The sequence below is a fragment of the Polyodon spathula genome, chromosome 5 (assembly GCF_017654505.1).
Source record: "Polyodon spathula isolate WHYD16114869_AA chromosome 5, ASM1765450v1, whole genome shotgun sequence".
NCBI classification, from domain to species: Eukaryota; Metazoa; Chordata; class Actinopteri; order Acipenseriformes; family Polyodontidae; genus Polyodon; species Polyodon spathula.
The window spans coordinates 2,190,989-2,217,631 of NC_054538.1; the positions used below are offsets into that span (position 1 = coordinate 2,190,989).

General features: G+C 36.0%; 2 protein-coding genes across 3 annotated transcripts in view; one reads left to right on the forward strand and one right to left on the reverse strand.

The window, feature by feature from the left end:
• The first annotated feature begins 6,643 nt into the window (after nt 1-6,643).
• LOC121315235 (thyroid transcription factor 1-like) lies at nt 6,644-8,221 on the forward strand. The gene is made up of 2 exons (XM_041249280.1): nt 6,644-7,013; nt 7,548-8,221. The coding sequence occupies exons 1-2, from the start codon at nt 6,644-6,646 to the stop codon at nt 8,219-8,221; spliced, it is 1,044 nt and encodes a 347-aa protein (XP_041105214.1).
• Nucleotides 8,222-14,781: 6,560 nt separating this feature from the next.
• Nucleotides 14,782-26,643, reverse strand: part of LOC121315410 (5'-3' exoribonuclease 2-like) — a 33,391-nt gene continuing 21,529 nt past the window's right edge. For both annotated transcript variants that reach the window (XM_041249468.1, XM_041249467.1), the window contains 8 exons: nt 25,181-25,260; nt 24,930-24,986; nt 24,423-24,491; nt 23,346-23,474; nt 22,975-23,081; nt 18,709-18,772; nt 15,951-16,095; nt 14,782-15,292 (listed from right to left, as the gene is read on the reverse strand). In XM_041249468.1, the coding sequence (XP_041105402.1) occupies nt 15,230-15,292; nt 15,951-16,095; nt 18,709-18,772; nt 22,975-23,081; nt 23,346-23,474; nt 24,423-24,491; nt 24,930-24,986; nt 25,181-25,260 (714 nt within the window). In that variant the 3' untranslated portion in view covers nt 14,782-15,229. The remainder of the gene's footprint in view (nt 15,293-15,950; nt 16,096-18,708; nt 18,773-22,974; nt 23,082-23,345; nt 23,475-24,422; nt 24,492-24,929; nt 24,987-25,180; nt 25,261-26,643) is intronic.

The following is a 26,643-nucleotide window of genomic DNA, read 5'->3' on the forward strand; positions in this document are numbered from 1 at the left end:
AAAACAAGCCCTGACATCCCCACATTGTACTTTTTAACTATTAGACGAAATATTTACAGAATACTTAAAAACTTCTGCTATAATCATGATTCGTGTATTATTAATAGCGTTTAAATTAAATTATACCAAATCAATTTTTTATTTACAATGATTTGGTGTAATTTAATTAAAACGCCATTAATACTATATTTAAAATTACATATAAGTTACAGTGCAGTTGCCCCTGAATTAAAGCGATTTCTAAGGCTCTGAAATCGCTGGTGATGCTCATCTCGCAGGGTCCCGGTCTATGCATCTCTCACTAGACTTTACCCAACGCCAATCCACATACCGCCATGAATTGGAGGGGAATGGCAGGTGTAAAACGAATTTTAATTGAATATTTTATTACACGTACTATTTTCTTTAAATTCATTGGTTCTCTTTTCATTTCAGTGATCTGACTGGCCAAATTAGTACGCGTATTAATTCAAATTACAACTCGTGCTAAAGTCAAATGAGAATTTGTACTAAACATTTGAAACGCGTACTAAATAACGCCTTTTTTGACCCAGATGGCCTTCCATAGAAAAGAACCCCTTGAAATGCACGGTCATTCAACCCCTTCATTGACCTCGTGTTCTCTTATTAATTATTGATAACTTGCTGAATTATATGAGCTGATCGATCGAGTTCTCTTATTGATTATTGATAACCTGCTGAATTGTATGAATTGCTCCATCTATTAGTATTTTTTAATCCATCGATTAAAAATGTATAGACTTGGATAAATGATAACACTTTCTTTCACGGCTAACAACAGTAAGACCATCACCAAGTCAGGTAAAATATTTAGAAAGTCAGTTTTATCATGGGTTAATATATTATCTTTTTAGAAAACACATCGAATGTATATGCACATTAAAACATGCAGGTAATGTATATGCACATTATAACATATGCAGGTAATGTATATGCACATTATAACGTATGCAGATAATGTATATGCACATTTTAACGTATACAGGTAATGTATATGCACATATTAACGTAGACAGGGAAATGTATATGCACATATTAACGTAGACAGGGAAATGTATATGCACATATTAACGTAGACAGGGAAATGTATATGCACATATTAACGTATACAGGTAATGTATATGCACATATTAACGTCTGCAGGTACTATTAAGCTCATGATTGTGTTAATAACCATACAGCAATAGTGTTGAAGGACAGCGCAATGTGTGGTAGATGTAACAAACTGCTCAGAGGGGATGCGCGTTTTCATCTTGATAAGAAGTACACGCATAACTGGCTAAACGTTTCGAAAGAATCTGTTAACATCATTTGCGCGGGGAGGAAGTGATTAAAGCGACGGTTTGATGTATTTCTCCTTATAATAGAGCCATCAATAAGATTTCAGTTAACAGTGCTACAACATCGCGGTCTACGATAATGTTTGTAACACATTTCGTTAATTTATTTTAAATTGAATAAAACAACATTGTGTCGGATATTTACTGTCTGTTGCAAAAGTAATACAACTAGCAAAATAATTCAACAGAAAAGGTCAATCTGAGTCATTTCTATAACCATTTCAGCTATAGGGTTGGCGTGGTCTTCTTCTTACATGTACTTCGTTAGCTATTATGATATTCTCTACTTTTGTTTTCAGAAGAGCAATTTATATAACTGCTGACAATTAGTATACGTCCTATTATTATTATTATTATTATTATTATTATTATTATTATTATTATTATTATTATTATTATTATTATTATTATTGTTCCTACTACGCTCTAGTTGTTAATGTCATATTTCAATTTAATTTTTTCATACTGTCGAACATATTTCTAAGGAGACGGTAAGCACCCAATTAACAACCATCTAGAAATATAACGATATTTGCAAATACAATATCTAGTATTTGTTAAGCATCCCAGAAAACAAAACGACAAATAAATAAATAAATAAATAAAACAGTGTCTTCAATCAGCTTCTCTTAAATAAAAAACGCATCTAGCAAGCACAGCTGTACGCGAGTGTTCGGATTTCGGGTAGCACGCTTTTAAACTGTAATTCACAAGCACGTGATTGAAGACACACTTTCCTAAAGTCATATCCAGTCATGCCCTTCCAAGGGCTCTCACGTGCAATGCTTGGGATGCAAGCTGAGCTCTCAGCTGTCCCTCATCATGAAAGCACACGCTTTCTTAAACTGTCTTCATAACATTTTCAGCATAATGTAATTCTTTCAACGCAGCGCTCGCGTATGTCATTGTACCTCAATCAGATCGTTGGCCGCCTGTTTTAAAAAGCCCTGGCGGCTGATTTAACAGCTGACAGGTTGAAGGGTATTACACCATGCCTGAGCGCATAACCACTGCTTTACAATATCCTGCACAACAGTAAGAATCGTTCCAACAATGCCACCGTTTGGAGGGGTACCCTGTCTTACTGCAATCTAACCTCAGAGCACATGAAAGAAATAGTCGAAATCAAAATACAATAAGCACACTCACTCACTGTTGTAGGCTTGAAGCATTGTGCACGGGAAGTTGTAGCTGACACGTTTTAATTTGAGGGGATCACTGCCCTTGCAGGGAAGTAATCACGCACTTTAAAGGAAGCTGCTTACCAAAAATATATACCTTAATGATTCAATGTATTGTTGGAGAAATATGGCCACCTGTAACTGGAGTACTGGCATATTTGTTGATATTTTACATTAATCCCAACTTTTAAAGTGGGGATAGTGTTTTATATGAACAACAGCAAAATAACGTCTTTCTTCTTTGTCATGTCTCAAAAATACAAGCAACGTAAACTCACCCACCTATAGGCGATATTGTTACCCGTAAGCGCTTCAGTGGAATAGAAGGATGTGCACAAATCGAGTTTAACAGAAAGAGAACAAGGAATGATTAAATGTTATCACTCTAGAACCGAGCCCCCCCGTTGCATTGTATATATATATATATATTATATATATATCATATATATATATATATATTTTATATATATATATTATATATATATATATATATATATATATATAGAGAGAGAGAGAGAGAGAGAGAGAGAGAGAGAGAGAGATCATTTGTTAACTGTGAGGGACTAGGTAATACCTAGGTTGTACGTCATTTATTTGATGGTGTGAAATAAATAGAAGGCAAAGAAACCTATTTAGCGTACTTGCTTATACTGTAGATATATATTTTTTATTAATTTAAAAGTATGTTTGAAGTAGTTTTATGACGTTTTAAATCCTAGTTCATAATAAGTTCTATGTGGAAAGTATGGCACCATTACTACTTCTAGTTATTGAAGTGATTCACATTAACAACATGGAGCGCTGTGGGACGTGTCCTTAACAAGGAGAGTCTTCCCAGAGTTCCTTAAAAAAAAAAAAAAACTCCACTTTACAACGTGAGTAGGGCAAATCTAACTCTCCTTATTCAGCACACGGCCTCTGGCACAATGGAAGGTATCTGTGACCCCTACCCCCACCGTGTGCACCCCAAGCAGCAGCGTGAGGACAACAGCACTAACATAGCAGCCAGCCTGAAAGAAGGAAGGAGCCCATTATTATTATTATTATTATTATTATTATTATTATTATTATTATTATTATTATTATTATTATTGGTAGTGGTTATGTGTTGTGGTTCTATTGTCACCATTACGGTTTTCATTTTATTTACTTTTATTTAGACATTAATATTAATAAGCGTGCAATTAAGTGCATTATTGCTAACTTTTTTTTAGTTTAAGGTGTTCAAAAATGTTACTTATTTTTCAATGCATATTAATCAATAAACTTTAGAAAAAGTCACAAAAATATATACAATAGATACTTTTTATTCCAAAGCAAACAAAGACAAGGTTTTTTATATATAAAATGATTTAAAAGGGATCTTTTGTTGCTTGTTACCTGGTAGTGTTTGTGCATCGAAGTGTACAAGTTCAGGCAGAGATAATAGTGAAGAGACTTCTCAGAAATCTTACAAATGACGGTTGATATATTTTTTACTTCGTATTCATATAATGGTCATGAAGCACCTACTCAATAAATAGATGTATTATTATTATTATTATTATTATTATTATTATTATTATTATTATTATTATTATTATTATTATTATTATTATTAGCAGTAGTAGTCATAATGGACACCAGGAATAGCAAGAATCCACTGCTACATTACATTAGGTAAAGGGTGATTTCATTTCAGCTCGTATATATTCTATTATATGCAGATATAGAGAGTTACGGGTATTGTATCTTAAATCTAATTTAAAGATATGTTATACAGATATGTGTTTTAATCTCACTGCACGTGTTGTTGAATAATTTGTATTTCATTTAGCATTTCTGCCATGAAAGTTTCAAATTATTAATAGTAGTTTAACTCGAATTTTTGAGCATTATTCCCTAAGGTTTGCATCGTACATTAAGCACATGTTTTGTATAAACATTAAGAATCTATACGTCACCTGCAAGAATTGTTTTCTGTATCAAAGCTCAAAAATAATTGACGGCAATGCTGGTCTATGTAAACTATTCAGATAAAACCATATTGTTTTGTTTTGATGTCGTTTTTGCATTTTTGGCTTTTAATTAAAATAAATAAATAAATAAATAAACAAATAGTTTATTGAAATAATGCCTACTTCTTGCTTTTTCGTAAGATTCTGTATCTTAATATTAATCAATAATGATGCTGACACATTTTCTTTATTTCTGAATTAAACACAATTTAGCTATAGACCTATACAATTTGTAAAGAAAATAGGTTTCAAAATACAGAGGGACACATTGAAACAGTTCACAGAATGTGTTAGAAGCATATTCATTCTTTTTTGACTAAGTCTTCTCGTCAAGCCCATTCGTGTTTAAAGTAGGGTTGCTCAGTCCTGGGATTAAAAAGAGTATTTGTTGACTTATTGACAGAGTCTGTCTTTTCCCAACAATGAAGTGGCAGGAAACCAACTACAGATCCTTTAGCTTGTCTTTTTGCCATTATGTGCTCCCGAAAGATTACCTTGTAAATCAGGCAAATAATTCACGCAGCCATGTTGCAAAAACATAAAAACGCACAGGTGTATTCAACACTGGGCCAAACTAAACACTGGTCTGAAATCAAACTTTATAAAAACAAGTTACCCAAATTAAAACACAAACATTCAAGCACAAAGTAGAAAAACTACTGTGCACAATGTTGTGCACAAAACAGACAAATGAAAGAAATACCTTGAAAATATAGCAGCATTACATTGTTTAGTACCCGTCTGTCTTCATTGTGTCTGCTTCAGGGTTATATGTTTGATTTCATTGGCAAAAATGGGACAGATTATATTATTATTTATTTCTTGGCAGGCGTCCTTATAATGATCATGTGGAAAGTTGACTCTTAAAGGATTTGCTGTCTTTGGCAGATGCCATTCATAATATTAATAAGAGTTTCAGGTAATCCAATCCAGTTTTCTTAACAAATTGACGGAGGTTGAAAAATGATGTTGAATAAAAGAGTTTTTATTTAAATGGCTTCTTAAACAATTAACATATCTTTGAAAAAACCAATTTACTGAAAATAATATATAGTTTTTTTTTTGTTTTTTTTTTCCTTAAATAACAAACATGCTTCCGTTACGTACAGGCGGAACAACGCAGAAAGCATCGGGATGAGCTGATGAGATTAAATATTGCTATTAGCTTCGTATGACAAATTGTTTATGAATTTCTTTTAAATTTAAAATGGGTATATGAAAAGCACGATATTGATCATCATTGCAACACGTATTATTAAACAACAAAAATAATACGATTTTAGCCTAAAGTGTATATTTTAAAATCGCTGGAAAGTATAGGTAATATACTTACAAGGAATAGGATCTCTATCCTTATTTCGTTCTTCTCTGTGGATTTTGATACCTTGAGCAAATTTGGAAGTGCCCCCCATCTAATGGAACAAAATGATGTTTAAGACGCATAAATTAGGTAGTTTTACAATGGACGAGAACCTGCATTGTACCTCTTTGACTATGCACCGTGGTGCTTATGCTTGGTCAAAGTGCTCTCTAAGTTTATAGAAACTATGGCATTCACCATTAAAACAGGGCAAATAGTCCAGCTGAACCCCCCCCCCCCCCCCCCCCCCCCCCCCCAAAAAAAAAAAAAAAAAAACCCTGTCCTTAACAATGCGATGTGCAGGTCTAAAGGAATCAAATAATAGTCCTAATAGTGCCCCATATCAAATGAACGTGTACTTCACGTTTATTTAATATTCTACTCGATGGTAAATAAGATGGAAATCCATCTACAAATGGGAAACCGGTTAATCACATTTTTTTGTTGGCATCATGCTTATTCTAATATGAAAGTAACTACATGTTCCTCACTTATCTTAGTAAGATGTCAATGACCATTGTTTGCTCGTTTGGGATGTTGCTCCGCCCCCTGCGTTTGTCGTAAACCTGGCGCCTGGCTACAATAAACCCGAGATAAGAGCGTCCAGGGCTCGCCTCCTTCTCCAAGGCGATCAATCGGATCTCAGGCGGACTACAAGCACTCTCTTACGTAGCCATCCACACGGAGAGAGCTAGCACAACAACACGACTAAACCGCTCAACCAATTTACCTGGTTTCTGAACCATGTCTTTGAGCCCAAAGCACACAACGCCTTTCTCAGTGACAGATATTCTGAGCCCTATCGAGGAGACCTACAAGAAGTTTGCTGGCATGGATAGCACAGGGAACCTTACTTCTCCTTTGGGACCCTACCGACAGACCCAGGTTTCACAGCCTGGCATGCAACAGCACACCATGGGCCACACTGCCACCGTGGCTGCTACCTACCACATGCCACACAGTGTGTCCCAGTTTTCTCATAGTGCCATGGGAGGATACTGCAATGGGAGCATTGGCAACATGGGGGACCTCCCTTCCTACCAAGAGACCATGAGAAATAGCGCTGCTGCCAGTGGATGGTATGGAGGAAACCCCGACCCCAGATATTCATCAAGTAAGTTTTAAATGTTACAATGCATTATAATGCATCAGACAGTTACAGCAGTAAAAAAGCACACAGAGCACGCGTAGTTGAAAACCTTAACGCGTTGCTGTTATTCTAATTGTATGTCTCCACCGGCGAGTCAGATGGCATTTGTTTACCCAAAAAAATAATATCACCACTTTTGCATGATTCAGAGTATAACAACAATAACAACAACAACGATGATATTTAAAACAACTTGTGTCCAGTCATGCAAATCTGTGTCAATTGTTACAAAATGTTTATACCGCAAAACAGTATAGGAAAAAAGTATGTGTGTGTGTGTGTGTGTGTGTGTGTGTGTGTGTGTGTATATATATATATATATATATATATATATATATATATATATATATATATATATATAAAGATCTCATGTAACAATGTAACTAAGCCATTACTTCAAACGATTCTGAGCGTTAAGATGAGTCGGCATATGATTTTTAATTAAAAAAATAAAAATAAAATATTGAAGGTGGTCTTGCTGACTGTGCGTGTTTTTAGTTTCTAGATTCATGGGACCTTCTACCGGTATGAATATGCCCGGAATGGGAAGCTTAAGCGGAATGAATGACGCGACAAAGGCAATGGCACCTTTACACGCAGCCCCAAGGAGAAAAAGAAGGGTGCTGTTCTCTCAGGCCCAGGTCTACGAGCTTGAAAGGCGATTTAAGCAACAGAAGTACCTTTCAGCTCCCGAGAGAGAGCACCTGGCCAGCATGATTCACCTCACCCCGACCCAGGTCAAAATCTGGTTTCAGAACCACAGATATAAGATGAAACGACAGGCCAAGGACAAAGCTACCCAACAACTCCAGCAAGAGAGCAGCTCATGCCAGCAACAGCAGCAGCAGCAGCAGTCTCCAAGGCGAGTGGCGGTACCCGTGCTGGTGAAGGATGGGAAGCCCTGTCAGAATGGCTCCAGCACTCCAACACCCAGTCAACAGCAGCAGCAGCAAAGCAGGTCTAGTGGGGTTCTAGCAGCCTCCAGCAATGCCATCACTCAGCACCCAAACCAGCAGGTAAATCCCTTATCCCAGGCCCAAGACCTAGAAGAAATGTCACCAAGTCCTCCATCTCTACATAACCAAATGGCCAATATGGTTCAGATAGACACATCTGTAGATTACACCAATAACATGGTCAGCCCCAACATGCTTTATGGCAGAACATGGTAGGAGCGTCATTTGATTCTTTTTTTTCATGGAGTCATATAAGAGGCAAATAAAAACGAAAAAGAGCATGTGCAATGGCACTGTGTTGATATTTCAACTTTTTGAGCATGAAAACCTTCGGGGACCGAAAGGACTTACAGGCACCCCAAAGGTTTTTCGTGTTTTCTTCACCTTATGTGTGCAACAAGCGAACAAAACAAATGGTTGATTGTGTGAAACTGTGTGTGTGTGTTGTATTTTTTTTTTGGACTTCCTCCACATTATGTTAATGTAGTACAAACTGTTGAACAGGACAGTGAATGCTGCTCCACATATTGGTACCCACATGGCTTTGGATTAAGAAGAGAAAAAAAGACCGTGGTGTAAAGCTATTCAAAAGGGATTCGACTATGGGACCACGCCACAGTATTCTACCTGATATTAGAAGAATATGATTTAGGTATTGTGAAATAATTTGGATGCTTAGTATTAGCAGGACTGGAGACTGTATATTTGGCTAACACCTAAGACTAATCTTAATGTACGATACTGTTAGATGTCGGGAACTAATCAGAAGCATCTCAGAACTATTTCTTTTTGTAATAATTTTAAAAAAGTTGTGCTTCTGTAAATATGTTTCATATCCGTTGGACGGTAAAAACAATCACTTGATGCTCAACCTGTTTCTAAAGAATTAATTTTATAAGGATTCAGCCAGAGTGCATTTTCATTATATCAGATTGAAAACAAATTGAAATGGAACTGAAGGTCGAAAGGGTGTATTCAATATTATCCATCCATTACTGTTTTTGAAAGAAACTGTATATAAGTACAACATATGAGCCACCGAAGGGCTCCCTCCTGTTGAGATAGAAAATAGACATTCTTTGTCCCCAAAATGACAACGTTTTAAATTGAAGGCCGTAATATTCAAAATAAACGATTTTTTTTCAATTCTAAATCAAACTCTCTCTCTTGTTTTAGAAGCAAATAATAAAATTGTATTAATAAATATGTTGTTATTTGTTTGTTTTTAATGTTTTTTTAATTTTTATAATACGTTTTAATGAGCCCAAAGCTTTAGTAAAACTTTCTAACTAGATTTATTTTATGGTTTGTTGTTTAACTGAAATGTTGTGAAAGTTCATGACTTTACAAGAACAAATGTGTGTGATTTAACATGGACAGTCATTGTTGAAGTGTAGCAGTAATACTGTATATATTGTGTAGTGTCTGCAGGTGATTTGTTCTTTTGTTGTATTTAAATGAACCATGCATTTGTTTTTAAGTACCTTCAATGGAAATGATGTTTAAGTAAAAACAAGTCCCAATCAAGCTGACTAATAAGAGCACATTAAATTAATACAAATAAGTAAAACATAATATCAAAAAGACAACTTAACGCACGCTATTCTTTCTAGCCTTTGTGAATTAATATTAGTCTTAAGTAATGTATCTTATTATTCATTAAAGACGGCCTTTGTGTATTTCTAAACGGATTAAACTTCATAAAAAAATAAATCATGTTCATACCCGTGAGAAAGAATCGTCTCACACATATTAATAGCATGATATAATTGTATAGTTTCAAATATCTTTGAGTTCAGAAATAACAACGCCATTATGCGAGCGCTACACGATTGTATGTGAGTGTGTGTGTTTTAGGAAGGGGTGTGTAAGAACATCGGCACGACTAACGTGTATTGTTCACCGACGAGTAAAGCCATCAATAAAAGACATTTTTACACAAACAATTATTTATAATTTTCAAAATAATCTGTACAGTTATTTAAACAAAAGAAGACTATAAAAACAATTACATAAAAAAAGCATGGCCTGTAATTAAAAAGGTTACCGGTGAAAAAAAATCTCAATCATATATACTTATTTTTTAAATTATATTTACTATATATATATATTTTATTATAACTTATATATATACTATATATATATATATCTATATATATATTATATATATATAATGTACTGTAATCACAGCAAAACAAATGTTTAAGAATTAAACAAAGTTTATGATTCAGATTTGAATGTTTAATTTGTTTACGCTTATTTTTTTCAGCGTATTATGAGACAATTCAAAAGTAAACATTAAGCAGAATTTGAAACGTGCTGCATAGGGTTTATGACTAATTCTTAAGCAGCCGTGCAGTGAAGGTTACATAATTTCAAGCCTTTGATTTACAAAACAATCTGAAGTGGACACATTGCAAGGTCAAGGCAAGAAAATGAAGATGCGAGTTAAATGTGGTAATCCACTTGAGTTAACAAACATGCAATATCCACATCCATTAAAGAGAGCATCTTTACAGAACGCTGTGCACTGACAGAAATATAAAGAAAGCCAAGGCTCTAAAAAAAAGCCTAAACAGAATTCAATAGAGGAAATAGCTCGCAGGAAATGTAAGCTATCATTTCAAACATTTGTTTTCCTGTTTTACTATCTTGTTTGCTTTCCTTTGTTAGATGTAGAACTTTATTAAAATTTCTCAAAAGGTGAAACTCATTAACGTAAGAGCAGGATAAGCATCTTTAATGTATTTTAAGAGCGGGAAAGGTTGTTCTCAAACTGTATCTTAGCAACCAAAACATTGAAGGACTAGAGGTACAAATGTGGAAGGTTTGAATGAACGCGAGCACCTGTTGACGCTTCGCAGCATGAAGCTGTATTTTTTCTTCTTTTAATGGGTAGTGTTGGAAACTGTGTAGTGCTTTTTTAAAAAAAAAAAAAAAAAAAACATTTATTTGTCTTCTTTTTAATTTTAATGTTTTTAGCTTAGGGTACACATTCTTCAGCGTTAACCTTCCAATAAACTGATAAGCTTGTTATGATTGATTGAACATAATCTTGTATATGTGAATACAATCTGTCAACAGGAGTATATTAAAAGGGTAAGTGTAATTGTTTTATTTTATAAAATAAGATTGTGTGACTAATAAGTTACTTTCAATTGACAAATGTTTTACTAGCATAGTCTGCAAAGGAAAAGCGCCTTGAAGAAACAAAAACAAACAAATGAAATGCAAATTCACTGTGTTATGTTGGCTATTTCGTGATTATTTTACAAGCATATATTGCAAGACTAAAAGGGCTTGTATTTTTACCTTCTGTATGCTTTTGCGCGTCGCGGAGGATAAACATTTTACTGAATAAACTCAAATATTTAGGAATTGAACATAAATTTAACGCAAGAAATTAAAAACAAATGTAGCCTATACTTTGACGTTTATTTTGCGTGCATCCTGACGAAGTCGCTTCTGTCGATATGTGTTTGTATGAGTTAAAGATACGCATTTCTGGAGCGCGGTGAGTGCGCGCTTGTTTTGCACTATGGTGATGACTGCAGCCTCGTGAGCTTGCACCTTGTGTATTCGGTGTGCGGACCCCGTTTCACACTTTAACTCTTCATAGCAGAACACAATTCAAATATGCTGGTTAAACTGCCCATGTGATTTCTGTTTTAATTCTTAAACATCTGGTTTTACATAAAGTACACTATGTACTGTTTGTCGAATCTAAAGTTCAAAATGTACTGTAAAAAATAAATAAAAAAATAAACGAATTGAAACATCCATTATAGGCCTACACCTATTCTAGAATAGGATTTACAATCATAAACTGTGCACACTGCTTAATTTGTGATTGTAGGCTTGCTGAACGATTCCAAAGAGAATGGCGTTTTTTTTTTCTTTCTTTTTTTTAAAGCGCTTGTTTCATTATTGGCTCACTTATTTTTGTAGCCTGCTGGTAAATTAAGAAGACAGGAAATAAATTACCTTTTACTTTCATCATTATTCGATGTAGAATTTTTTTGACCAAATTTGAGACGTGGCAAGAAAGTATAAACAAGTTCAATGTGTTCTTATTAATTGTATTTCTTATTTCTTATTATTGATTACTAATTATAAACTGTTTTTAAACTATACGAGGTATATGCAGAGTGCAAAATAGGAACGTAGAATTTCAAATAAGTAATGTATATCTCCTAATAGCAATGTTATTGTCTCGTGTCATTTACACAAAACAAATCCTCCTTCCTCTCCACAAAGCGCAAGAAAAATCGTTGTGCATGTTTCAGAAATTGCAATAGTGTAGGGAACAGCATTTTAGTAAAGGAATACATTTTAGTAAAAATAAATAAACAAAAAAGGTTGCACACAATTGCAAATGGCTGCAGCAAATAAGTAGCAATTAGATACGTTTAATAGACCGTTTCCATGACCCGAATACATGTATCCTTACTTTATTATCACCAGCGACACGGGTGCTGCATGCACACGCATATATGTTAGAATTGTTTGTACAGGATACTTACAGTAGATATATACTGCACCTCACCCCAAACCAAATCAATATTCGGATACTATTCTTTATGAAGAGATCACAGTATGCACGGATGTTTCTGCATTAGCTTTAATCGGTAGAAGGGCGCTCACGGTTCTGAGAACAAACTCACGCAGAACACAGTTCTTCACCCCTATATAGTTAAAGAGGTCTATCCAAATTTTATTTCACTACCATAATTCTAACAACCAACCCACCCCACCAAAAAGAAAATAGTATCTGATTTGACAATAAAGCCAATATATTTACTTAAATATAAAAATTATACACTGTGCGTGTAATTACCGCGCAAGCAAATATATATAGATATATATATATATATATATATATATATATATATATATATATATATACACACACACACACAGTATATTTGATGCCAGTAAGACAAAACAAGCATAATGGTGCAAGTGCACAAAAATATCTAAAATCTATTTTCCACCTTCCCATTAAACTATTCGATAGCTATGCCAACAGATGTATGTTTTTGTTTTAAAATGCAGAAGATATTTGTGGTATTCTAGGAAACAATGTACCCTGCTACTATCCCTAGTGTTCGTAGCATGTTCCATTACACACAGCCAGGATTATTCTCAGGGTGTAAGAGCAGGGGGTTTCAACCTTATTTTGAAACGGTACACCTTTTCGCTTACTGAATGGTACCACAGTTGCAATAAAACGCAGAATAATCTCATTCACACATTTATTCCCCGCCCCGTTGATTTAATATATAATTGTTCGCAAGTCTGTGACTGACAAACTGCTGGTTTAAAACAAAATACCGAACAGGAGGCTTCATTCTTAAAACTTAATTGCATGTCTTTGGATGCACAGAATTAAAAGAAAGTATTAGGAATCTTTTAGATAAACTCGTATTCGCTTTCTATTCGGCAAAGCCATTATAAATAATACAACATTTTGTGCAGTGTAAATGTTTATCACGTTACTTTACCTCAGCATAATTGTGTGCTTTTTAAAATGTTCACATCAGAAACATTAACCTCAAGATATAACTCACAATGATAAACTTATTATTAAAGTCACCATTGAAAATATCCAAATATACAACTGACACTAGAATCTTGTTTTTTCTTATGCAAGCAAGATCTCTCGCTCTCTCTCTCTCTATATATATATCCATGTCAAACCCCGAACACGTATAGAACTGACCGCTAGTCCTGTTACTAAGATGCAGTTGCGTTAATAAAAAAAACAAACCGCGTTAATGTATGAGTATTGTGATTACTATTTGTTTACGTTTATATATCTTAAATGTGCTTCACTGATACAAGCTGAAAACAGCAATGACGAGCAGCAGAGCTCTCTCCATAGGCACAAGACAGACGCCCGCTTCACCTGTGCAAGAGTGGAAACCCACTCAATCAAAATCGCGCATGCGTACATTTGGAAAATGTTGACCTGATAGTTTGTTTTCTTTCCCCCATCTGCGGTTCACCGAGCTGCTAAACAGATTAAACAGTTACACAGTGGTTTAGAGGGTATATAATACCGTTAAATCAAATCATTATTTACAGGTTTGTGCATTTCTGAGTCGCTTCCCCCTGGTTGAAAACACCTGCTATAGACTACGGCGACCCCACAGTGGTTTCGACACGCTGTATTGGCGTGATTATGGTGTGGGTGTTTAATTTGCTTCATTGAAGATGCGTTAACAGCATACCTCGCTTTCCTCTTAAGTTCACCCTTTATTAAAAAAAAAAAAAAAAAAAAAAAAAAAAAGAGAGAAAAGCGTGCGAGTGTAACCGATCCTTAACATGACGATCCCAGTTGGTCTTCACTTACAAATAAACAGCCATTTCTTATGAAGACATACACAATTTGTTCGCTTGACTGTTAACTCAACAGAACAGTGTGGATGTACACATACAGACTTTTGTTTGAAAAAAAAAAAAAAAACCCATAAACCAAGGCAGTCTGCTTTTACATAATGAATTGTGCACATGTGTAACCCCAGGGCCATGTGGACTCCTCTCAGAAGGGATTAGCTGAAATATTTAGCAAAAACTGCTTGAACCTGAGAGTTGGCTTATTACTGAGCTACGTGTTCTGCCATCGGCTCCCGATTACAAGCGTTCCAACTCATTTGAATAACTTATGTAAGCTATTACATTCAAATCAAACTGCATCGGTTTTATTACCTTATCTTTTTTTGGTTTAAAACGTTCTACTCTGTAGCAGTATACAAAAACCCACAACATTAGGATTCAATGGGAAATATTTTATTGAAGTTGTGTTCCAAAGAGGTTGTATTAAACACAAAGATGCACCTATAAATTGGAGAAGGAATTGTGGGCCAATAATATTTTCTTTAATTACATAAAACATGTGGCAGTAGATTCTGTGCAATAATCCATGTTCAACAGAGGACAGCAAAGCAAAAACCAACTGTGCTCACACAGTTCAGCAATGTGAAAAAAAAAAAGTATGCAGAAGAAAATATTGCCAATTACAAGACTGCACTGAAAATCAGACACACACATCTGAACTACCGTTCCGGTTGGTTTTTTACTGGCACAGAATAGCACATTTAAAAAATTAAAAAATACATCAAGAATTTGTTACAATAAAAAATACTGGGAAAATAAACAAGTTACATTTCCTTTAATCCAGTGAATTATCCTTTGAGACCCAGCATGTTGTACTCAAACCCCTTAATTCCAAGTATATCTTCCTGAAGTGGGTGGCAGAGGGTACTTCCTCCCAGAGTTGTCTCCCTAAAAAAAAAAAAAAACACAAATCACGCAAGTTAAATTGCATGCTGAATACCACAGACAAATACTGGATTGTAAAACATGCAGGTAGTCTGTATACTAACCATTGGGAGGAAATCAGCTTTTACATTTATACTGTGTGTTATTCTTGGCAGTGTTTACTGTACTGAAAAGCTTTTACAGCATGCTCTACAATCCAGGCGGGACATTTGTCATCTCCACCCCCCTCAACACTAATGGTTTAATACAAAACAGTTTGCTACCAAAGCCACGGTCCAATGCATCTCAAAATACAAGGGGTGGTCCTCCTCATGCAAAAAGAAAAGTCAAGTGATCTCCTGTATAAAAGAACATGACTTATACAAATTATAAAAAAATACTTTTAAAGTCCAAGTGTTTCACGATACACAATTTAAGGAAATATCAATTAAAACTGCAGGGGAAAAAACAAAAAAAAAAAAAAAAACACTATGAAACCCTGGTTACTTTTCAGAATGGTTTCCAGATTCGAAACAGTCTACCAAAACTAGACTAGATAAACTTGTATTGTAATTTAGCAAACACGTAATATTTATAAACACATCCTGTAGGTCAAGCTACTAAGTACATTCACAGACAAATTTGTGCCCAAACTGTCACAATGGTAGATTTGCTGTATTACCTGTCTCCCCCGGTGATCCCTTCGCTCTTCATAGCGTTGATGGTAATTGCCACCTCCCCCTCGACCTCTCTGTTGGCTTTGCTGGTAGGCAGAACCCTGTGACTGCATCTGGTTCCAACCCGAAGACGACACATTACCATAACTTCTAAAAATACAAAAAACACAAGCACTTCACACATCCAATTCACTACCATATATAAAACTATTAAACCTGTTGTGGCATCATTAAGAAAAACAGAAACAGAATATTTGGTCTCCCCGTTTTACTTTGCAAATGTTTGAGACTTTAAAAATATGAAAAGGTAATTTACTATAAAGACTTGAGTGATGCAACGACTAAAAGGTGTATGGTTAAAAAAAGAAAAAACACAAAAAAACCACTACATTTACACAATCCATGTGAAGTAAACGTGTGATACAGGAGAATGAGGCTTTATTTCTAAATGTCCAAACACTTCCTTGGAGGCTATTCTTTCCAGTTAATTGCAGGTTGTAAATGAATTCTTACTGCAGAGTATTTTGAATCTAGGCTAGGCCTTGGCTGTATTTTCCCATCCATTATGCTACTTAATATGTCAGGAGGTCTGATCTGGAAGAAACCTTTTCAAGTTCCATTGATGCAGTTTTCAATTGACCACGGTGACCTAGCAACATAAGCACTAATTGGCATGGCCGGACTGGCATTTGGTGTACAGTCTAGACGGGAACAGCAATCTAACATCAATTAGAAAGCTAGGTTTTTGACCCACATTTCTCGCAATAAAAGGTATAATCCAACGAAAACCTCAATTACGAGAACAAAACAGAAAGAAAAAAGCCAGACTTAGCATCACCAAGCTTCGGACATGCCACTATCCACACCAATATTTCTCCATTAAAATGAGCAGTATTACACTCAGGAGAAGCACAAGATGTGATACACAGCTATGGCCAAAAGTTTTGCATCACCCTACAGAATTAACACATTTTGCTTCATAACAAATTAAATCCGCTGAATAATGCTGTTATCATATTAAATCACATGCCCCAATTTACTGAAATTGAAAAATGTGACATTTCAAACCAACATTAAATACAGAACTACTAGTACAGCTTCTTGTAGACTTCTGCGATATCATTTATTCATTTCTTTGATCACATGATGTGTGTGTTTTTTTTTTTTTTTTTTTTTTTTTAAATCTTTATCCTAAAATTCTAGATGCAAAACTTTTGGCCATAGCTGTAGTTTCTTCCTTTACAATAAAACAAGTTGGAAAGGCTGCTAAATCTATTTAAACTGTACCTATTTAAAGCAAACAAACATATACTCCAGATTAATATATTCAGTTTATCCATCTGTGCGGAGTTCATTGGAACCAGAAGTAAGAAAGCTACAGTATCACTCCCTGCATCTTCTGCCAGCAGTTTCCAGTGAATTACCATTTCAAATTGCAATGGACTGAATACTAAGCCTTCATTGTTAGCAAACTGTCTCCCAGGGTCAAAGTTGGACCAATCCTTGATAAAGATATGCTCCGCCTTATTGTGAAATTGTAGCCAAGTGTCCTCCCTCAGTCGCACTTTGTGTATAATGATTAAAACACAAGCGCTGCTTTTGAACACATAACTAAAAGGATACTTCGGATTGGAGAGTGCCGTAAAAGATTTTACTTTAATTCACACAAAGCTTTTACTTTAATTCAAGAAGCTGCTTGATGAGATTCTGGGATCAATAAGCTACTAACAACCAAACGAGCAAGATGGGCCGAATGGCCTCCTCTCGTTTGTAAACTTTCTTATGTTGCAAAAAAAAAAAAATACAATTGATTCTTTACTCTTTACATACCATAAGCACAACCTAGAACTCTTAACTTAAATAGCATGTTCTAGTTTGTGAAGACCACAACCTACTTTCTCGGGCTTAAACTGCAACATTTGCCTTATCGTTTCAGCAATATGGGGTACACCAATACTACAACAAAAAAAACCACCAAACACAAAAAAACACAGACATGCATCCCTCATTATGAAACCATGTCACATTCCTTTCCATTGCCTGCCACTATAGGGCTGCAGATTCTGTAATCCTTCTCAGAGTTCCTTATGCATTTAATGAAGTTCACTAGTAAGTAGTTAAAGAAACCGTTTTCAGTTTCACTAATAACTACTGACCTATAGTGACACTGACCCACAATAGGCCTGCTGGGCCTCAAAAGCTGTACCAAAAGAAGCTGATTAGTACTTCAAGAGGTTTGAAGCAAGAATCAATGGCGTGTCTGTACCAATGCGGTGGTTCCAGCATGGAAGGGATAAAGGCAGAACGCCATTAGTTATGCCTCATTAAGCTGTGCGAACCTACTTAAAAGAAATTTGTTTAGCCTGCCCAAATCACATACAAAATCTAATACAGATCTAAGCCCTTGGCCTTCATTTCTTGGGTTAGTGAAAAGCTTCAATAAAAGAAAAGGCCAAGGAACTGAATGCATCCCCACATTTTACTGACTGGATCATTTAAAAGGAAACTCAGGAAACTTCAAACCTGGGGGATGTTTATCACCATACTGGATACACAGACACAGAAATGATGCACCCTCCCACATCCTCCAACTACGAGCAGAACTGAAGTTAACAGTTTGTCTTGATGAACAAACAGCTGTTTGAAACAAACATTTTTTAATGAAATGACTAAGTGAGCTGAAGGAGTTTGAGTGTATAAACACCACAACTAAATGACGAGTATTTTCCCAATTATGAAAGGAAAGTGATTAACCACTCCTACCTGGGATATTGCTGATTATATCCAGGAGAAGGGCCAAGCAAAGAGCCTTGCTGCTGCCTTGAATCTGAAACAAGGAGAAAGAGACGGAAAACATTTAAAACATGCATGAGGACTGACAGATCTCATCACCACTGACTTACTTCACACAGGTCTAAAGTATTTTATATTCCCACGAAAGTTGAAACTTGTTTCAGTGTAAATGTTTTCCTAAAGGCTAATTTTACACTGCAGAGCAAGGTGTATAATTATATATATATATTACACATTATATCTATCTATCTATCTATCTATCTATCTATCTATCTATATATATTTTTCCTTCACTGCACATTTAGGACCATTGAGAAATACTTTTAGAAGACTGTTTACTGTTGGGTCAAACATGGGGGGTGGGGGGCTGTGGTAAAGACCACCCACTTCTTGTCAATCGCAATCCTAAAGCTTCAACTAGTCCCTAAAACACCAGTTGATCAACAACCACATTAATCTTAAAGGAATTACAATTAGATGTGTGTTATTCTTCTTAACAGGCAAACAGTGTTGTTCACAAAAAAAAAACTAACCAATAGATACCAGGTCAACACAACACAAAAGGACACACCATGTATGTTGAAATCCCTTGTTTCTTTGACACGTGTGATTAACAAGCTTACAAGTTTATTAGACCTAATTAAAACAGCTGTTTTCAGACAGGCCAATGGGAGGGTGTGAAAGAACGCATTGACATTTCCACACAGGGGGTAACAGGTCTCTGAAAGCACAACTTTTTTTTTTAATTCTGCTAAAGGCTTTGTTTTTTTTAAATAAAAGTTTTAAAAATGAATTATACAGCCACACAATTTGATTAAAATAAATAAATAAAAGGGGCACTCAGTTCTCTTGGAATAGGGTACTTGGCACCAAATGATTCTTGATTTGTGTTGAAGCACATTTTACAAAGGCAGTGTTATATCATGTCTATCTATCCATCTATAAACACACACACACACACAGTTGTAGTCAAAAGTTTACATACCCCCTCTACAATTGTTTATTTCAGCAATTCTTTTGTATAACTCCAAAAATGCCAATTCAAAAGGGTTTATACCCTAACAAGGACAATTAAATTAAAATAGCTAATTGAGGCACCTTGGCAATAGTAACATCTTTCAAACTACTAGGATATTTGTCAATGAGCTTTTGGCATGATTCTTTAGTGTTTTTTGACCATCCATCAAGGCAAAATTGTTCCAGTTCATTCAGATTCCGAGGACTTCTCTTGTGCGCTGCCTTCTTCAACTAATACCAAAGATTCTCAACCAGCTCAGGACTTTGACTAGACCATTCCAGAACCTTGATTTTATTCTTTAACCATTCTGTATTAGATTGATGTGTGCTTTGGATCATTATTGTGTTAGAACTTCCAGATGCGCTTTAAATCAAGTTTTATAGCAGAGGGTTTAATAGGATTGGCCAATATCATTTGGTATGCTATGGAATCCATTTTACCATGTATTGGAACTAAATTCCCTGTACCATTAAGAGTAAAAACAGCCCCATAAAAGGATATTACCACCTCCAGGCTTGACAGTAGCTATGGTGTTCTTTGTACGCCTCACCAGACTTTCTCCAAACACGACTATCAGTGTGACCAAATAGCTCGATTTTTGTTTCATCACTCCACAAAACCTTTGACCAGAACTCACATCGATCATTCAAATGCCATTTTGCAAAGTTTAAGGGATTGACCTTGTGATGTTTTCCTAAGAGTGGCTTTCTTTGGCCTGCGACCATTGAGACCTTCACCTCATGCAATACTCGACCTGTGGTTGAAATGGAAACCCCAGTCCCACTTGCAGCCAGTTCACTTTGAATATCTTTGGCAGTGAATCTCGGATGGTTATTAACCTTCCTCACAATTCTTCTGCTTGTTCTTGGTTAAAGAACCTTCTTTCTTCCAGTCTGAGGGAGCATTGTGACAGTACCACAAGTTTGTACTTCTTGATAATAGAAACAATAGTTGAAATTGGGATACTCAAATGCTTGGAAATCTTGTATCAATCTGCAGTTTTATGAACCATGCACACAAGTAAAATGAGCATGATACTATTTTGGAAATAGTAAGAGAGTGGATTCGAAAGAGGAAAATTAATAAAATAAACACATTTATTTTAAAAAGAAGGATTCATATCGCTACGATTTATTGAGTTTTAATGTCAGAATCGGTGCAATATTACTGTCAGTAGCCACAGGTGAAACAACACCTGTAACTAGAGCTGCGGTTGGTCAGGGAGGCATTAATATCAACGTACACTAATAGCACTGTGTCTACTGGCACAATTTTGCTTTACCATTCTGCAATGGAAAGAAAACCGCGTCAGTCAAAATAATGTAAAGGATTATGCAGTACATGAATATCTCTGCAAACCACACAGAATTTAGGAAATCTGTAATGACATTTTTTCACGTGGGACTAAGTTTGGCATTTATTGAATGGGAATAGTGCAATTTAAATATCATGTAAATATCATATGTATGTGTGTTGTAAAGGTTAGGGTCTGGCATTTAAACATCTAGCATTTTCAAATAAAATACACGTCTTTCTACCTTGCTGAAACAGTACGTTTATAACCTGTTTACAGTATTGTTAAGGCTAAAGTTTTTCCAGTGTGGCTAAAAAATGTTAAGCTACTTTAGCCACAGTGGCTAACTAAACTGAAGTCTTGAGGGAACGTAGCAAGGGCATCTCGTATTCCCACATTGACAATCAAACTCCATTTCATCACAAGGGAGAAAAGGCTCTCCAGTGTGAAGTAAAACAGAATTAGGACACATCCACTACGACCTGGGTATGCATTAGGACTTTGTGATCATTGCTTTATCTGTTAAGGTTTGGTTTTATGGCATCTAAAAGAGGAGACATTTATAAAAACAGTGATTTTAATTCAACATCGAATTGTGCACCTTACACATTTTAGAAAAAAAAAAAGTGGAACAGTAATAAAATCTACAGTTTAATGCACTGCAAATGATGTTACTCCAAGGCAGATATACAATGAAAAAAAAAAAATCCTATTTGCAGGGCAAGAATTTTTTATTTATTTTTAAAATCAGAATCAGCTGCCACTGTTGCCCAATGAATGAACACAATTTATCCCATAAAAAAAAAAAAGTAACTTTGAAAAACACACATTTCTAATATGTCTAGGGAATAACCTTAGGATATGCATGTAGTTTAGCACATCTTTAAAGTGTTGGACATATTAACCTGTACTGCTGCACAACATCTCTGCTCAGTGAGGCTACCATTGCCAGCCTTTCATCAATACAATTTACAGTACTTTATATATTTTTTAACATTAGGTATAGCATCATATCTGGAGGTTTGGAATGCCTCACCACTAACAAATTAACAGCAATTTCATTATCTGAACAAATTGATTTACCAGCCATTAGTTAGGTCCCCAATGAGCTAGGGTAATTGTGGTTTCATAATGTTTACAGTGGATTTTGGAGTTGGTAGTTTGTATGATTTAGATCTATATCTTGTTAATTTAGAATGAGAGTCAAAAACATCTAGCCTATCATTCTAATTCTTTAATATTTTCCTTGATGCTTCTTGAGAGGAAAAAAAAAAATCTAGTTTTACAAGTATACTACTAAAGCACTTTGATGACAATTACGTTGTAAGAATTTACAATACCAGTGAATTTTAATCAGGAGTAGTAAACTGCACAAAATGGAGCAGGCAATTACTGTACTTTTCAGGACTATAGGGCCATAAATTAAAATTGCCAACAACTTCAAGTGACAACTCACCTAAATCAGTACGACAATCAAGGAGAAGCCTTAGTGTTCACTGATTGCACTAATCAGAAATCATCTTTCAAAACACAGCTACTTGGCAAGTTTGCCACCGAAATGAAAGGCAGACAGGCATCACATAGTATTCCGATTCGCAGAAACCAAATATCCTATTTGCATTGAGTGCCACCAGAACACACTTGACTCTCACAAGTTATCAGCAACCAGACAATTATTCATCAACTGCAAATTGGTACATCAAAGTCAAATCAGAGACCTGCTGGAAACACCCAATACCGAGACTCAAAGGCGGCAGCCTTTGATTGACCGCATTGCCCTTCCAGAAGAGTAAATTACCATACTAGACTCCCTACATGAACCCTTTGACTCAGTAAGAGATATAGGCCAGGCTTCATAGCTATTGTGTGTCTGTCTGTCTGTCTATATATAAAAAAAAGAGAACAGAATTCAAATCATACTTACATGGCAGAGAGGGTGGTAGCTGCCCCCCCCTTCCTTGGTTATACGCTCCAGGTGGTGGAGCGCTGCTGTAGACACTGTCTCTTTGTCTGTCCCTGGACATATTATGGCTAAAGGGGGAGGGAAAAAACAAAATGATCCATTATATCCTCCTGCATTGACAGTGCATTAAATATGAGATAATGGAACAGCACCGAATACAAGTTAATGACCAGTGTAAGCAGAAAAAAGTGCACTTGTTGAATTCTCACCCTACAGCTCAGTTATCCAGTACATCACAATCCACTCTTGTGAATGGCAGTAGTGGACTCTCTGTTACAGGGTGCAGTGGTACTGGCTTCAATACAGAACCATGCAGGCATAGCGCCACTTACCCCAGTGCCCTAAACGCTGACTGATCCAAGTGGACCTGCTGCCTGTGTGGATTGAAGCCAAGCTGAGGCCTCCACGAACCCCTGCCAGACCTTTCCCAGTCACCAGGTTTCAGCACTTTTGGAGGAAGTCTAAACATGGGGAGGGAAACAGAGAAATAAACACAAGCGCCAGGTTTTATAATCTTATTTCATGAACTTTGGGACAAAAGCCCTTCAGTTGTTTATAAAGATAGGTGAACACAGTGCATTTATTTTTCAAGAATGCTGTGGATCTGGCCTACAAGTCCATGCATGTTCTTCTTCCTGCCTATATTGCAGAGCTGCACATTCCATATGTTCTTAGTTATGCTTTGCGGTCTCTTGGTTTGTTGGTAAAGCATTAAAACTAACCAACAAATCTGTGCTTCTTAAAATGACGGGCCTAAACCGAACTTAAAATTCAGCTCAATCCAACAAAGCTACTTTCACAGTGCCTTTACAACAGTTTAGGCCTGTATATTTAAAATAAAACTTTAACTGTTTTCTAACATTAGCTTTGTGTTCACCATTCTGGAAGTGTCTGACACAAAGCAATTTAGAAAAACAGTCAAATTTGGTTGCAGAGTATTCCTTATTAATCTTGAATGGATCACTTCTCAGCAATTGACTGACTGAATATGTAGATTTGTCAGAATGTGCTGGTTGCAGACTTTGGTGCAGTGGGTGGGGCCTCTGCACCAGCACCGATATGCAAGAGTTCAGAATGTCACCAACTCCTACTCACTACCCCACAGGCTGCAGCAGTGGGGGGGTGACACAACAGTGTAAAAGCAGCAATGCTGGCAAAACTATTTTCAGCAGACAGGCTAGTGCAGTGTAAACTATATATTACAAAACAATATATATTAAATGGCCTTGCTTTAAATCACAGTTTTGTTTCACAGTCTCCAATTGATGCCAGCATAAACTTAAAATCAATACCCTACAATTCTTTACTCTGCCAGTCATTTATTTGTATTGTATTGTATTTATGTCATGTATGTCATGTATTTAAAATCCCCACCCCAAGGTCAGACAGAGCCAACAAAATACACTCACTTCGCTCCTGGAAGAAGAACGGCTTTGAAAACAAACCCTTCTTGGAATTGCGGGTCCTTGAATTTTATGCTAGAAAGAGAAAGAATCCCTCTTATTCCCAACAAACCACAGCATAATCCTTTTAAACACAAGCCAGTATTATGTAAATTTACCAATAAGCTGCTAAGGTTAACCAATGTCTTTGCCAGGCTGAAATTACTGCCAAACTGATTTTCTTTTTGTTCCTTTAATTGCCTATTACTCAAATCAACACAAACTATTCCAAAAGGATAGAAGTTTGGAATTCCATATATACGCAGTTCTCTTTTGGATAACATTATGTAATTGCTGTTCCTTCCTCACACACCCTTCCCTTACAGAAACTGTCAATGTAACTTTTGCATTTGAAAGAAGTTGGGAAATTAAGGTTTAAATGAAGAGTTACTTTCCTAAAGTTTTACAATTACTAAAGTTTTACAAGTTCTAAAGTTTTACAAGCAACATTCATTATCAGCATACAGTTCTTACCTTACTACACTGTTATGAGTAATATCCTTCAGCATTGGAACAGGCGACTTGACTGTCCTATAAGGAATTAAAGGATTACTTAGTAACTAGCGCTTTTTTGGGAGGGGGATTTGGTGTTCTAGGATTTAGCACAGAAACTGGTGTGGAGCTGCTCAAAGAATTAGCCTCATTTGTGCACAGAAATCAGAAGTACAGATATAAAGCAAATATGTATTAACCAAAGCAATTACATTTTCTAAGACAAATCTTACTTCTCTGGTAGAATTGCAGATTCATCCAAATCAAGAGCACCCTTGATGCCATGACACAGTTCAGGAGGTATGTCCACACTCTAGAGGGGGGAAAAATTTCTAAAATCAAGCACAAAAAAAGAAAAGTAGACTATACACAGGCACCTTTATATAAAAAAAAACATTGAGATGTCCTCCAGATAAGAAAGAAGATAAGAAAGTTTACAAACGAGAGGAGGCCATTCGGCCCATCTTGCTCGTTTGGTTGTTAGTAGCTTATTGATCCCAAAATCTCATCAAGCAGCTTCTTGAAGGATCCCAGGGTGTCGGCTTCAACCACATTACTGGGGAGTTGGTTCCAGACCCTCACTATTCGCTGCATAAAAAAGTTCCTCCCATTTTCTGTTCTGAATGCCCCTTTGTCTAACCTCCATTTGTGACCCCTGGTCCTTTTTTCTTTTTTCAGGCTGAAAAAATCCCTTGGGTCGACACTGTCAATACCTTTTAGAATTTTTAATGCTTGAATTAGGTCGCCACGTAGTTGTTCAAGACTGAACAGATTCAATTCTTTTAGCCTGTCTGCATATGACATGCCTTTTAAGCCCGGAATAATTCTGGTCGCTCTTCTTTGCACTCTTTCTACAGCAGCAATATCTTTTTTATAGCGAGGTGACCAGAAATGAACACAATATTCAAGATGAGGTCTTACTAATGCATTGTACAGTTTTAACATTACTTCCCTTGATTTAAATTCAGCACTTTTCACAATATATCTGAGCATCTTGTTGGCCTTTTTTATAGCTTCCCCACGTTGTCTAGATGAAGACATTTCTGAGTCAACAAAAACTCCTAGGTCTTTTTCATAGATTCCTTCTCCAATTTCAGTATCTCCCATATGATATTTATAATGCACATTTTTATTTCCTGCGTGCAATACCTTACACTTTCCTCTATTAAATGTCATTTGCCATGTGTCTGCCCAGTTCTGAATCTTGTCTAGATCATTTTGAATGACCTTTGCTGCTGCAACAGTGTTTGCCACTCCTCCTACTTTTGTGTCGTCTGCAAATTTAACAAGTTTGCTTACTATACCAGAATCTAAATCATTAATGTAGATTAGGAATAGCAGAGGACCTAATACTGATCCCTGTGGTACTCCACTGGTTACCACACTCCATTCTGAGGTTTCTCCTCTAACAGGTACTTTCTGTTTTCTACATGTTAACCACTCCCTAATCCATGTACATGCGTTTCCTTGAATCCCTACTGCATTCAGTTTGAGAATTAATCTTTTATGTGGGACTTTGTCAAAAGCTTTCTGGAAATCTAAATAAACCATGTCATATGCTTTGCAATTATCCATTATCGATGTTGCATCCTTAAAAAAAAATCAAGCAGGTTAGTCAGACATGATCTCCCTTTCCTAAAACCATGTTGACTGCCTCCCAGGACCCTGTTACCATATAGGTAATTTTCCATTTTGG